A 13849-nucleotide genomic window follows, 5' to 3' on the forward strand; every position below is an offset into this window, starting at 1 on the left:
CAGAAATTGCTTTGTCAGTGTCCACAAAAGTCATTTAAAATGCTGCAATGTCGTTTAAGGGTCTATTACAGTCTCTTTAACATGAGGGCCAGGTATCCTGTGGTTGCTTTAGTGATAGTTAGATATCGGCTGCAGTCGCACAGAAATCGCTTGGTCAATGTCCACAAAAGTCATTTAAAATGCTGCAATGTCGTTTTAGTGTCTATTACAGTCTCTTTAACATTAGGGCCAGGTATCCTATGGTTGCTTTAGGGGCAGTTAGATATCGGCTGCAGTCGCACAGAAATCGCTTTGTCAATGTCCACAAAAGTCATATAAAGGGCTGCAAATTTTTTGGTATTGCTGTGCAGTGCACTAAAAAGGGGGGAGGGGGGTAATCCACAGTATAATATACTTTGTAGAAAGCAAATTATAGTGGATTAGTACTATTATTGTGCACTGTGCAGCATTGTGACAGGTGTGGGGGTGAGACTGAGCGTTTCTGCGGCAACACTACACACAGTGACAAAAGCAGTTATAATGTATTATAACTGGTGTGATAGACCAATTGCCCCCCCCCCCCCCATGCCACAAATTGAAGTGGGGTGTTATCTGAGTAAACGTTTTCAAGTGTATTTGTGTCATGCAAAAATATTGCCTAGTTTGCTGAGTGAAGTCTGGTACACACAGCGCCAAACTCACTGGCCAATTTTTTGACCTGGTGTGCTACACCAATGCCACATACTGGACTGGGGTGTTATCTGAGTAAACTTTTTCAAGTGTATTTGTGTCATGCAACAATATTGCCTAGTTTGCTGAGTGAAGTCTGGTACACACAGCGCCAAACTCACTGGCCAATTTTTGGAACTGGTGTGCTACACCAATGCCCCCCCCCCCCCAATGCCACATATTAAAGTGGGGTGTTATCTGAGTAAACTTTTTCAAGTGTATTTGTGTCATGCAACAATATTGCCTATTTTGCTGAGTGAAGTCTGGTACACACAGCGCCTAACTCACTGGCCAATTTTTTGAACTGGTGTGCTACACCAATGCCACATATTGAAGTGGGGTGTTATTTAACAGTATAATTTTCTAAGAGTGTAATTTAGTCCTGCAAAAATTTGGCCTCACGCTGTGTAAACAGTGCTACACACAGTGACAACAGTTACTGGCCAATTATTTGTAGAACTGGTGTAATTAGCCTGTGGACCCCCCCCCCCCCCCAATGCCACATATTGAATTGAGGTGTTATTTAACAGTATACTTTTCTAAGATTGTATTTTAGTCCTGCAAACATTTGGCCTCTTTTGCTGTGTTAACTCTGCTACACACAGTGACAACAGTTACTGGCCAATTATTTGTAGAACTGGCAGACTGACGGACCGGCAGATAGGGAGGAGAGGCAGGCAGAACTTGCATTGCAGAAGAGGTAGAAAGCAGACTGCAAATGTATCAGGAGCGAGCCATCAACCATGTACAGTCACATCTGGCGCTCCCAGGATGCTGGCACATGGCTCCGCAGTGTGGGCTTTTATTAATGTGTCCGTTGCTGACACCAGTGTTGCCATCTGCAGCCTTTGCAGTCAATGCATAAGTCGCGGTAAGCCCAACACTCACCTAGGGACAACCGCCTTAAGAAGGCACCTGAAATCCCATCACCAAGCCCAGTGGGAGCAAAACTGTCAGAACCCACAAAGCCACACTCCATGCTCTCACCGCCCAGCCTCTTCTCCTCCCCCTTCTCCTTCTCCTGTCTCCACACAGTTGTCCAACACTCCACCTTCCATGATGCCGTCATCACGTTTTTCTGGAAAAAGGCAGGCTTCTGTGGCTCAAATATTGGAGAGTAAAAAAAGGTGCAACAATATTGCCTCTTTTGCTGAGTGAAGTCTGATACACACAGTGCCAAACTCATTGCCCAATTTTGTGAACAACTGGTGTGATAGACCAGTGGTTCTCAAATCCGGTCCTCGGGACCCACTAACAGGCCAGATTTTAAGTATTACCTTGGGGGATGCAGACTAGAATACTGCAATCACTGAGAAGCAAATGAGATCACCTGTGATGTAATTTAGTTATCTTGCAAACCTGGCCTGTTGGTGGGTCCCGAGGACCGGATTTGAGAACCACTGTGATAGACCAGTGGCCCCCCAATAGCACATACTGAATAAAAAACACACTGACCTAAGTCAGTGAATCAGCGCTCACTGTACCACTCTGGAAGGAAACACATGACTGGTGGTGCCACAGATGTAAATAACAAAATATAAATATGGATAAAGAAATGAATAAATGTGATAGAATAAAGTTAATAACAATGAAAATATTATAGGGCAAACAAGGTACATGAACCTCAACTGTACAGAAGTCCTTTTCAATCATACGATGATCCTCAGGGTGATGGATCCTTAATGATGGAAAATACAGAAAATCCAAATCAGGGTGCTGGGGTGATGGTTAGACAGACAGCTCCTCAAGAGGTAGGGATACCCTCCAAATGTACAACAAAGAAAAAGAACAAGGGCGTCAAGTTATAAAGGTAAATAAACAGCTGTAAATTTTAATGTAGTGACTTACATGTTAAAACAGATATTCCAATAGGACAGCAAGTGTAATATGGATGAGCAGTCCCCACAGTGAATCCGATGGAAGGTGATCACATCCGGGTCCTGTGTGGCAGGTCCTGTATGAATGTGAAAGCAGTTCTGAATGCCGGCATTGCCGGGTGATGCCGCAGATGGCGTGGGCTCCCTGGCTGGGCAGCCTCGCCGGGATCCGCCGTGCAGCAAGGAGCTGATGACCTGGAACCGGAAGTGAAAAAAGCAACCTGTCAGTTCCTCCACGGAAGCCGACAGGGACGAACACTGAACCAAAAGTGGAGGGCGGGCTGCAATGTCGTTTCGGAGGACCTCCTCCTTCATCGTGTGCTTTCACATTCATGCAGGACCTGCCACACAGGACCCGGATGTGATCACCTTCCATCGGATTCACTGTGGGGACTGCTCATCCATATTACACTTGCTGTCCTATTGGAATATCTATTTTAACATGTAAGTCTCTACATTAAAATTTACAGCTGTTTATTTACCTTTATGACTTGGTGCCCTTGTTCTTTTTCTTTGTAGCACATATTGAAGCGGGGTGTTATTTAACAGTATACTTTTTTAAGATTGTATTTTAGTCCTGCAAAAATTTGGCCTCTTTTGCTGTGTTAACTGTGCTACACACATTGACAACAGATACTGGCCAATTATTTGTAGAACTGGTGTGATAAACCTGTGGACCCCCAATACCACAGATTGAAGCGGGGTGTTATCTACACAGACACATGTTCTAGCAAATACGGGCAGGGAAGGTATATCATTTTTACTGCCCACTGGGTGAACCTTCTGACGGCCATTAAGCATGCAACCCGTGGCAACCGTGTAGATTTAGTTGTACCGTCACGGATTGCAAGCAGGCCTGCCTCTTCTTCTCCTCCTCCTCCATCCTCCCTCCCTCTCCTCCTCAGCTGACTCCTCCTCTTCCGCTGCTACCGTCTCTTCTCCTGCGCCGCCCAAGATCCCCAGAACCTATACCACATGCCAGGTGAGACGTTGCCATGCTGTGCTGTGTCTGTTGTGCCTGGAAGCCAAGAGCCACACTGGTCCTGCACTCCTTTCAGCTTTGCGTTCACAGGCAGATCAGTGGCTGACACCGCTGAATTTTTCAGTTGGTAAAGTGGTGTGCGACAACGGTGCCAATCTGCTGAGCGCGCTGAAACAGGGCAAAATAACACACGTGCCATGCATGGCACACGTCCTGAATTTGGTGGTGTAGCGATTCGTTGGCAAATACCCTGGGGTCCAGGACGTCTTGCAGCAGGCCAGGAAAATCTTGGGCCATTTCCGAAGATCTTACACAGCCGTGGCTCGCCTTGCTGAGATTCAGCGGCGACACAACCTGCCCCTCAGGCATCTTATTTGTGACTGCCTGACGCAATGGAACTCAACGTTGCATATGCTCGATAGGCTGCTCCAGCAGAAACGTGGAGTTGATGACTACCTGTTCGAACTCGGCGGCAGGACAGGTTCTGGGGAGCTTGGGTTTTTTTCACCTCGCCAGTGGCTGCTCATGCGGGACGCATGCAGACTTCTGTGGACATTCGATGAGATCACCAAACTGGTCAGTCACGGCCAGGGTGCCATAAGTGACATCATACCTTACGCCTTCTTTCTGGAATGTGCATTTCGTTGTGTCATTGATCAAGCCGTCGAGGAGCAGGAAGATGAGGAAGTCGCAATGTTGGATGAATTCCCAGGGGGTGCTACTCCATCTGAGACAAATCAACAGCAGGAGTCTGAAGAGGAGTCAGAGGAGGGGGGATGGTGCTGGGGGGAATGAGGAGGAGCAAGAAGAGCATGCTTTAAACTTTTCTGGGATCCCTGGTGTTATCCGTGGATGGGGGGAGGAGAACGAGGACGACATTATCCTGGATGATGAGCTGGAAGCAGGCCACTATACCGCTTCCAGTTTAGTGGGAATAGGGGCCTACATGCTGCAATGTTTTAAGGGGGAACCCCGTATAAAACGCATAAAGGCCAAGGACCAGTACTGGGTGGCAACGTACTTAGACCCCTGGTACAAACACAAAATGGCGGAAATGTTACCACAATCACAGAGGGCGGTCAGAATGCAGCACTTTCAGGCCTTGCTGCGGGAAATGCTGCATTCTGCTTTTCCGTGCGCTGGCAGAGGAATTTCCAGTCACAGAGAGACAGTTGCGGGTAGCAATCCAACAGCGCCTGCAAGAAGAGGGCAGTTGGAAGATGTCTTGGTCACTTCAGATATGAAATCCTTCTTTCAGCCGAACCATCGACAGCTGTACTCCGGATCCAGCATGAGGGAACGCCTAGACCGACAGGTGTCCGACTACATCGGGTTAACGGCCGATGTGGACGCTCTGAGGAGTGATGAACCCCTGGACTACTGGGTGGACAGGCTTAACCTCTGGCCAGAGCTTGCACAATTTGCAATGGAAATGTTGGCTTGCCCCCCGTCCAGTGTCCTGTCCGAGAGGACTTTCAGTGCAGCAGGGGGGATCGTGACCGATAAGCGCACTCGCCTAGCTCATGACAGTGTAGACTACCTCACATTTATAAAAATGAATGAGGCATGGATCTCTGAGGAATTTAACACATGTGACCAGTAGACCAGGTTTCATCGAAATTCCTCCACCCACAACAAATCCTGGTCCTTGGCTTCGCTACATACAACGGCATAAAAGGCATTTCATGTTCATTGAATGGCAAATTTTAGGGGACTTTCAGGGAGGACAATAATTTTTTCTGTGAATGCCTAATGTACCTCCAGCCACCAAATACTAAGTTCTTTGCTGTCAGTTCAAAACATGTGAGCTAATTTTTGGAGCCTATACATGCCGAAACTTACGGTTCTGTGTACTGTGAACACCTACCATACCTCTAGCCATCAAAAACTACTTTTTGTGCTGTCAGTTCAAACCATGTGAGGTAATTTTTGCAGCCAATACTGGCCGATACTTACTTCTGTTACCTGTGAATGCCTAATGTACCTTCAGCCACAGAATACAACGTTCTTAGCTGTCAGGTAAACGCATGTGGGCTAATTTTTGGGGCCTGGAATGGCCGACACTTACTTCTTTATCCTGTGAATGCCAAATTTTTCAGACTGGAAATAAAAAACAATGGGTCTGTAAAGGTTCCGCCAAATTGTGGAATGGATGCGGACCCATTTTACAGATGTGTGAATGGACCCAATATGTATTAGACAATGTATTTACTGGCTGCTGTCAGTTCTGGCTGATTTATGAAAAAAAAATATATATATTTTTTTTTGCTGTAAAAAAAAAAAAAAAATTAGGGCAACTTATTCAATTGCAATATTTCTGATATGACTGTCCATGTGCTGGGACTATTTGTGCACAGCTAGTACGTGTTTTGTGGCTGCAAATATGACCTATAATATATGCAAGCAAAATCATCTGTACGCAGTTTGAGACTAAAGCAAGTATGTACTCACCTAGAGTTGTGTTTCTCCCCCCTTTTAAGACTATACTAAGTTATAAGATATACTGTAATGTCTCTAACATGTCTTTATGTTTCTACTCATAGAAATCTATGTGCAATATTCTAGTATACCCCTGAAGAAGAAGCGAACTGCTTCGAAACGCGTTGGGTATTTGACTGTATATTATTTGCACGTCTCCACTACTGCGTTGTTCTGTACCATCTGCTTGCCCATTTCGCTTGTATATGTATATGTTTTTTTGCTGTTTTTAAAATTAATTTTCACTAATAAAATTCTGTCACAATTCTTTTAAAACATTCTATATTTATACTTTTGTCCTACTATTTGAGTGCCGGTAAAGTCCCAACCCCTTAGGGGAACCCCTCCTTCCTCCTTGTTTTTGCTCTCCCGGGATGTGGCACCTCCCTCTATAGGAATCTTTGGCTGAGGACTCCCCTTTTTGCAAATATGACCTAAAGATTTTTAAAGTTCGCCTCCCATTAAAGTCAATGGGGCCCGCCGCGAACTTTTGAGAAAATTTGCAGATGGCGTTCGCGAACCACCCCGGCCGATGTTCGTCCATCACTAGTGCGGACTGCCCAGGTCTGCCAAGCTTGGCTACAAAATCTTCCTGGTCATCTATTGAGCATATACAGCCAAGACTCAGCTTGAATAGTCGACCTATCCACATTCTGTCAAAATCTTCACAGGCTATTCACTTAACGAATAACTAAAGGCAAAATGTTTTGTTTGTTTTGGATAGAGGGAAGAGGGATTAGAACAGTGTTTTTCAACCTTTTTTGTGCAAAGGCACACTTTTTTCATGAAAAAAATCATGAGGCACACCACCATTAGAAAATGTTAAAAAAATTTAACTCTGTGCCTATTTTGACTATATATAAAGTAATTATCTTGAATAGGAATCAAATAAACACAAAGAAATTATTTTATAATTACTTTATTATGAATGCGTGGTGGTGGGGACAAGGTGCCTTCCAAGGGGGAGGCTGCGCAGAGAGCATGGGGTGGCAGCATACCCCCTCCTTCTGAATCATACCAGGCCACATCCCTTTTAACACTGCGAGGGTACCTTTCAAAATGAAGCCCCCCCCCCTCTTTGTAAGGCAACTTGTTCCCAGGTTGAGGAGACAAAGATGTAATTTCTACATCTTGCTCCCAGAAGGGATCATGTGACTCACAGGCATGTGTCGGGGGCCTATTAGAGTGGAAGCCCCTTTATAGTAAAGGTGCCCCCACATATCTGATCCCCAATAACCTCCAAAATTGAATAAACACACACAAATCATGAAAAAGTATTTTGCTAAAAATTCCATAAATAAAAAACAATGTCACCTGCTGTACAGTAAATTCATCATCAATTTCCAACATCATGGCAGGCAACAATGTAGAGCCAGCCTCAATCCTGAAGACCCAGCACCACACCACAATGTCCTCCTACCTGATCATGTTGCCCAGGCTGTGCTGTCTGACACAGTCTTCTTCTTCTCCAGGTTCTGTGACAGTGAGTCCCACGCTGTGCACCTGCAGACTGTGCGCGCTGAAAGTGGGTAGAGGCGGAGCCAAATTGTAAAAGGCGGGGACTGGGAGGCGGCGGGGCGGCGGCTTGGAGAAGAGGCTCAGAAGGGGTGACGTCACTGGTTGCTAGATGCTAAGCGGCCTCTAGCCTAGCAACCAGTGCTCCCCGCAGAGAGCGAGTGCCGCAGCCACAGGACACAGGACAGAGGCAGAGAGAGCAGCACCGCCGCCGCAGCCACAGGACACGAGCGGATGATAGATGGTCAGTAAGGCGGTCTGAATCCCACCACTGCTTAACATGCGCTTCGGATGAAATTGGAATTTTTCCCACGGCACACCAGGCAATATCTCACGGTACACTAGTGTGCCGCGGCACAGTGGTTGAAAAACACTGAATTAGAACACCTATCAGTTTCTATTGCTGTCTGTGCCCTCCTTAAGGAGATTCACCCTCTCTATTTGTCCTGTTACCATCTATCATTGAAATAATTCTGACATAGTTGACACATTTTACCATTTTTATGGGGACTTATATGCCTCCAAAACACGTGCCTTGGCCCCTGACCTGACATTTTTTTTGCAAGACTGTACTTTCCCTCAGTTGTCCGCCTCTGAGAGGACTGCAATAAACTGCGATTACTATAGATGAATTGTCCGAAGCACTGGCTGCCGCCACTAATCACATGTCCCCTGGATCAGACAGCTTTCCTGCGGAGGTATACACCAGATATGGGGGTGTCCTCCTACCACCACTGGTAAAGACCCTGAGTGAGGCAACTAAGACAGGGCTCTTGCCTGATTCCATGAACGAGGCCATAGTTGTGGTGATTCCCATGTCACGGTGAGATAAGCTTCTCCCGGACTGTTATCGTCCCATCTCCTTGTTGAACACGGATGTTAGGTTACTTGCATGCATTCTGGCAACCAGACTCTCTAGAGTGATTGGATAACTGATTCATCAGGATCAGTCAGGGTTTATTCCTACTAAGTCAGCAGCTTAGTAGGGAGGTAGGGCCAAAGTTGAATAGGGAAAAAAAAAAGTCAGTGGCCTCTACCTGTAATATCACTCTTGTTTTGGAGGTTGTCTTATTGTTGTCCATCTAGTGCACCTGTTGTTAATTTCATTATCAAAGCAGCTGAAACTGATTACCAACTCCCTCTACTACTTAACTGACCAGATCAATATCCCAGGAGTTTAATTAACTTGATGCAATACTCTGATTCAAAAGTGCTCCTTTAATTTTTTTGAGCAGTGTATAAATGTCTATATATGTATTGTATTTTTCTTTTTCTCAGATTTTTGGTATCTTTGAATACCCTGTTTTATATGCTTTAACCCGTTATGGACCACCCCATGCAGAAATACTGTGGCACGGTGGCCTTACTGCGTGAAATCACGTACCTGTGCATGATTTTGTCCACGGGGTCTGGGGCGCGCGACATCGGCAAGCCGCTCCAGCTGTGATTGAACACAGCAGGAGGCAATCAGAAGGACACACTGATCGTTCTCAGGAGTGGCAGAACAGCGGTCTGCCTATGTAAACAAGACAGACCGCCATTCTGTGAGAGTGGAAGATGGAGATGCAAAGCAGGAACATAGATCTCTGTCTTCCCCCAGTCAAAGCATCCTCCACACAGTTAGAGAAAACTCCCTAGGAGCACATTGTACCTTTTGATTGCCCCTGATGTTAACCAATCCCTTCCAGTGTCATTAATACAGTGACAGTGCATTTTGGGGTACAGTGTCGCACGACCGCACAATTGTCAGTTAAAGTATTGCAGTGCCGTATCGCAAAAAAATGGCCTGGTCATGAAGGGGGTTAAACCTTCCGGGCGGAAGAGGTTATTATGTAAAAATCAAGAATAAAAATAATGAAAAAAAAAAAAAAAAAGTTTGTCCATATGATCTGTGAAAACAGCGCTCAAAAGTGGCTGCAAGTTAACAGTTATGTTAAAAAATGACCGGTCATGGATTTAAAGTAGAGTAATATTCATGTTTGATGGAACGTGCATGTAAATATTTGATGTGTTAATATTTTTAGACTGCTTTCCAAAAAAAGAATGGGATAGGCAAACTCTGACGTATCAGGAAGACAAGCCGAGCACTTGACACTCCTGTGTACACATTCTTATATACAATTTCTTCACATTGTTTAATTGTCCATTACTATTATCACAGAACTATGTTTACTTGATTGTCACTGTCACTACTATGGTAACTACATTTGTTTCACCTAATCCTGCTGTCAGTGTTCCCCTGTGACTGGATACTTTGCGTCTGCTAGTGCTACCTATACACTCTATTTTCACTCTCACACCTTCCAGTTTTCACCATCATTACATATTTGCACAACTACGTCTAATACTCTTCTTGTGTCCTTGTTTTTGTCTTTTTCCTCCATTTTATCATTATAGTGTGTTTATAAAGGCACGTAGTCCATGTCAGGCTGACCTCCCTGCGTTGTATCCTAAGGTTTCCCCTAAAACCTTTGTGCTTAAATAAAGTCACATACCTGCCACACAAACCAGGATCCCAAAAATGACCAAAAGAGTCCATTCTTGCACGATACGCATGGCTACATTACAATCTTCTTCCTTGAGACCATGTTTTTCAGATCTTGTACCATGGATTTCCTGACTCACTAGGTAACCTCTCTGTACCTGAGCTCACTGTAACACGCAATACTAACACGCCTATCTGGGAAGTTCCCCTGGGTGTACACTTATATATATGTAACCCTTTCCTGTCAGGCTAACAAAGTCCCCGACAGAGTCATCGACACACGTGGTCAATGACCAGCATGTAGCTGGTGGTTACATTTTACTAATCACTATGAAGCAGTGGGATTTATTTACTAAAGCTAGCAAGGACAAAATTACTAATCACTATGAAGCAGTGAGGCTTAATTACTAAAGCTAGAGAGGGCAAAATTACTAATCATTATAAAGCAGTGAGGTATATTTACTAAAGCTAGAGAGGGCAAAATTACTAATCACTATGAAGCAGTGAGGCTTAATTACTAAAGCTAGAGAGGGCAAAATGACTAAACACTATGAAGCAGTGGGGTTTATTTACTAAGGCTAGAGAGGGCACAATTACTAAACACTATGAAGCAGTGGGGTTTATTTATTAAAGCTAGAGAGGGCAACATTACTAAACACTATGAAGCAGTGGGGTTTATTTAGTAAAGCTAGAGAGGGCAAAATTACTAATCACTATGATGCAGTGAGGTTTATTTACTAAGGCTAGAGAGGGCAAAATTACTAATCACTATAAAGCAGTGAGGCTTAATTACTAAAGCTAGAGAGGGCAACATTACTAATCACTATGAAGCAGTGGGGTTTATTTACTAAGGCTAGAGAGGGCAACATTACTAATCACTATGAAGCAGTGAGGTATATTTACTAAAGATAGAGAGGGCAAAATTACTAATCACTATAAAGCAGTGAGGCTTAATTACTAAAGCTAGAGAGGGCAACATTACTAATCACTATGAAGCAGTGGGGTTTATTTACTAAGGCTAGAGAGGGCAAAATTACTAATCACTATAAAGCAGTGAGGTATATTTACTAAAGCTAGAGAGGGCAAAATTACTAATCACTATGAAGCAGTGAGGCTTAATTACTAAAGCTAGAGAGGGCAACATTACTAATCACTATGAAGCAGTGGGGTTTATTTACTAAGGCTAGAGAGGGCAAAATTACTAAACACTATGAAGCAGTGGGGTTTATTTACTAAGGCTAGAGAGGGCAAAATTACTAAACACTATGAAGCAGTGGGGTTTATTTACTAAGGCTAGAGAGGGCAAAATTACAAATCACTATAAAGCAGTGAGGTATATTTACTAAAGCTAGAGAGGGCAAAATTACTAATCCCTATAAAGCAGTGAGGCTTAATTACTAAAGCTAGAGAGGGCAAAATTACTAAACACTATGAAGCAGTGGGGTTTATTTATTAAAGCTAGAGAGGGCAACATTGCTAATCACTATGAAGCAGTGGGGTTTATTTAGTAAAGCTAGAGAGGGCAAAATTACTAAACACTATGAAGCAGTGGGGTATATTTACTAAGGCTAGAGAGGGCACAATGATTAATCACTATGAAGCAGTGGGATTTATTTAGTAAAGCTAGAGAGGGCAACATTACTAATCACTATAAAGCAGTGGGGTTTATTTATTAAGGCCCCTTTCACACATGCGGACCGTTCAGATCCACCTGTCAGTTTTTCAGGTGGATCTGAACGGATGCCGCATGTATCCCTATGGGGCATCGGATGTCAGCGGAGACATGTCCGCTGACATCCAATCCGATCCGGTTCATCAAATCGGAACAGATGGAAACCCTATTTTCCATCCGTCCAGCGGATGGGATCGGATGAGAATGGACAGAACGTCCGTTTTCATCCAATTCCCCATAGAGGACAGCGGGGACCTGACAGCTCTGTCTCCGCACACAGCACAGAGACAGGGCTACCATCCGCCTGCTCAGCAGGGTATCGGCGGACTGCAAGTGTGAAAGGGGCCTAAAGCTAGAGAGGGCAAAATTACTAATTACTATAAAGCAGTGAGATTTATTTACTAAAGCTAGAGAGGGCAAAATTAGACACAATTCTGCAGAGAAACCAATCAGCTTCCGGTTTTTATTGCTAAAGCCTAATTAAATAAGTTGAGGTTAGAAGCTGATTGGTTTCTCTGCAGAATTGATTGGTATCTCTAGCTTTAGTAAATAAACCCCACTGCTTCATAGTGATTAGTAAAATGTAACCAGCCACACGCTCTTCAATAAAGGTTTTCACAATGCTGACAGTACTTTAGCCAATTTCTTGTACATAAAATTCTTCTTTCCTGCAGTATTTATCAATTTATCCTTTTTCCAATAAAAATAAAACACATTTAATAAGTATAAGTAAAGGCAAAACATGGCATTAAAACACCTACCCGGTTTTAATCGCTGTTTGCGCCCCCCCCCCCCCCCCCTTAGTCTGCATTCACACTGAGGAGTTTTTGAATCGCTTTTGCTTTAGAAATAAAAATGCCAGAAAAGCTAAAAAAAAAAACGCTTCCCTTTAAATTCTATGTATGTGTTCACACTAGGGCATTGCGCTTCCAATGTGGTGGTTCGCCTCAAACCTGCCAGTAAAACACCTATGCGTTAATGGAGCATTTTTGCTGCACTTTTGCAGCATTTGCAGTGCGCTTTTTAAAGAACACGTGACTTAAAAACTGCACCAAAAACAACCAGCGGTGCATTTTTAAGGCGTTTTTGAAGTGTTTTTGATGCAGTTCCTATTCATTTCAATGGGAAGGAGCGTTTTTTTGTGCAGTTTTTTTAACCCCTCCAAACATGCTTGAAAAATACTGAAAGCAGGATTTATTAGGGCACTTTCACAGTGGTTGGCTTCAAAACTGCCAGTGCATCAATGGAGCAATTTGCTGCGCTTTTGTAGCATTTGCGGTGCCTTTTTTTAAAGGACATGTGACTTAAAAAATGCACCAAAAACGCTTAGCAGGGGTGTTTTTAAGGTGTTTTTGATGCGTTTCCCATTAATTTCATTTTCGTTTTGGTGCGTTTTTTTTTTTTAACTCCCCAAACATGCAGTAAGCAGGATTTTTTTACACCGTAACGGAAGTGCCCCACCCCAGTGTGAACACATTCATAGATTTTAAAGGGAAGCATTCTTCTTGAGCCTTTCAAGCCCTTTTTTTAACGCAAAGGCACTTAAAAAACTCTAGCCTAAGTGCTCAAGGGCACTTTCACACTGGTTCGCTTCAAAAAATGGCAGTAAAACGCCTATGCGTTAATGGAGCATTTTTGCTGCACTTTTTCAGCCTTTGCTGTGCGGTTTTCAAAGGACGTTTGACTCAAAAACTGCACTAAAAAAAACGCTTAGTGGGGGAGTTTTTGTAGTGTTTTTAAGGCGTTTTTGAAGCAGTTTTGGTGCAGTTTGCAAAAGCGCTTTAAAAACTCCTCAGTGTGAAAGCAGTCTAAAAAATCCTGCTTGTCGCATTTTTGGAGCATGTTTGGTCAGTTAAAAAAAAAAAAAACGCACCAAAAATGCACCTCCTCATTGAAAGCAATGGAAAACGCAGTAAAAACGCGGCAAAAACACATAAACGTTTTTTCAGTGTTTTTGCTGCAGATTAGAGTGAAAGTAGCCTTAGGGAGATTCACCTTCTCTTTTTGTCCTGTTTACTGTTATCAGCGAAAGTGAAAGTAATAGAAGATCCCCAAATTTTGGGTTTTCCCTAAGTCAGGAATAGAGGGGAAACCTTCAAATGGAGACTCCAGTTCTGATGACCCTGTAACAA

General features: G+C 43.7%; 1 protein-coding gene across 1 annotated transcript in view; it reads right to left on the minus strand.

Moving 5' to 3' along the window:
- IFNLR1 (interferon lambda receptor 1) overlaps positions 1–10208 on the minus strand; it is a 78264-nt gene extending 68056 nt beyond the window's left edge. Inside the window, exon 1 of the mRNA XM_082247068.1 lies at positions 10056–10208. Coding sequence (XP_082103194.1) covers positions 10056–10116 — 61 coding nt within the window. The 5' untranslated portion in view covers positions 10117–10208. The remainder of the gene's footprint in view (positions 1–10055) is intronic.
- Between the last annotated feature and the right edge of the window lie 3641 nt (positions 10209–13849).

Source organism: Pelophylax lessonae, assembly GCF_965119305.1.
Source record: "Pelophylax lessonae genome assembly, chromosome: 2".
In the NCBI taxonomy this organism is placed as follows: Eukaryota; Metazoa; Chordata; class Amphibia; order Anura; family Ranidae; genus Pelophylax; species Pelophylax lessonae.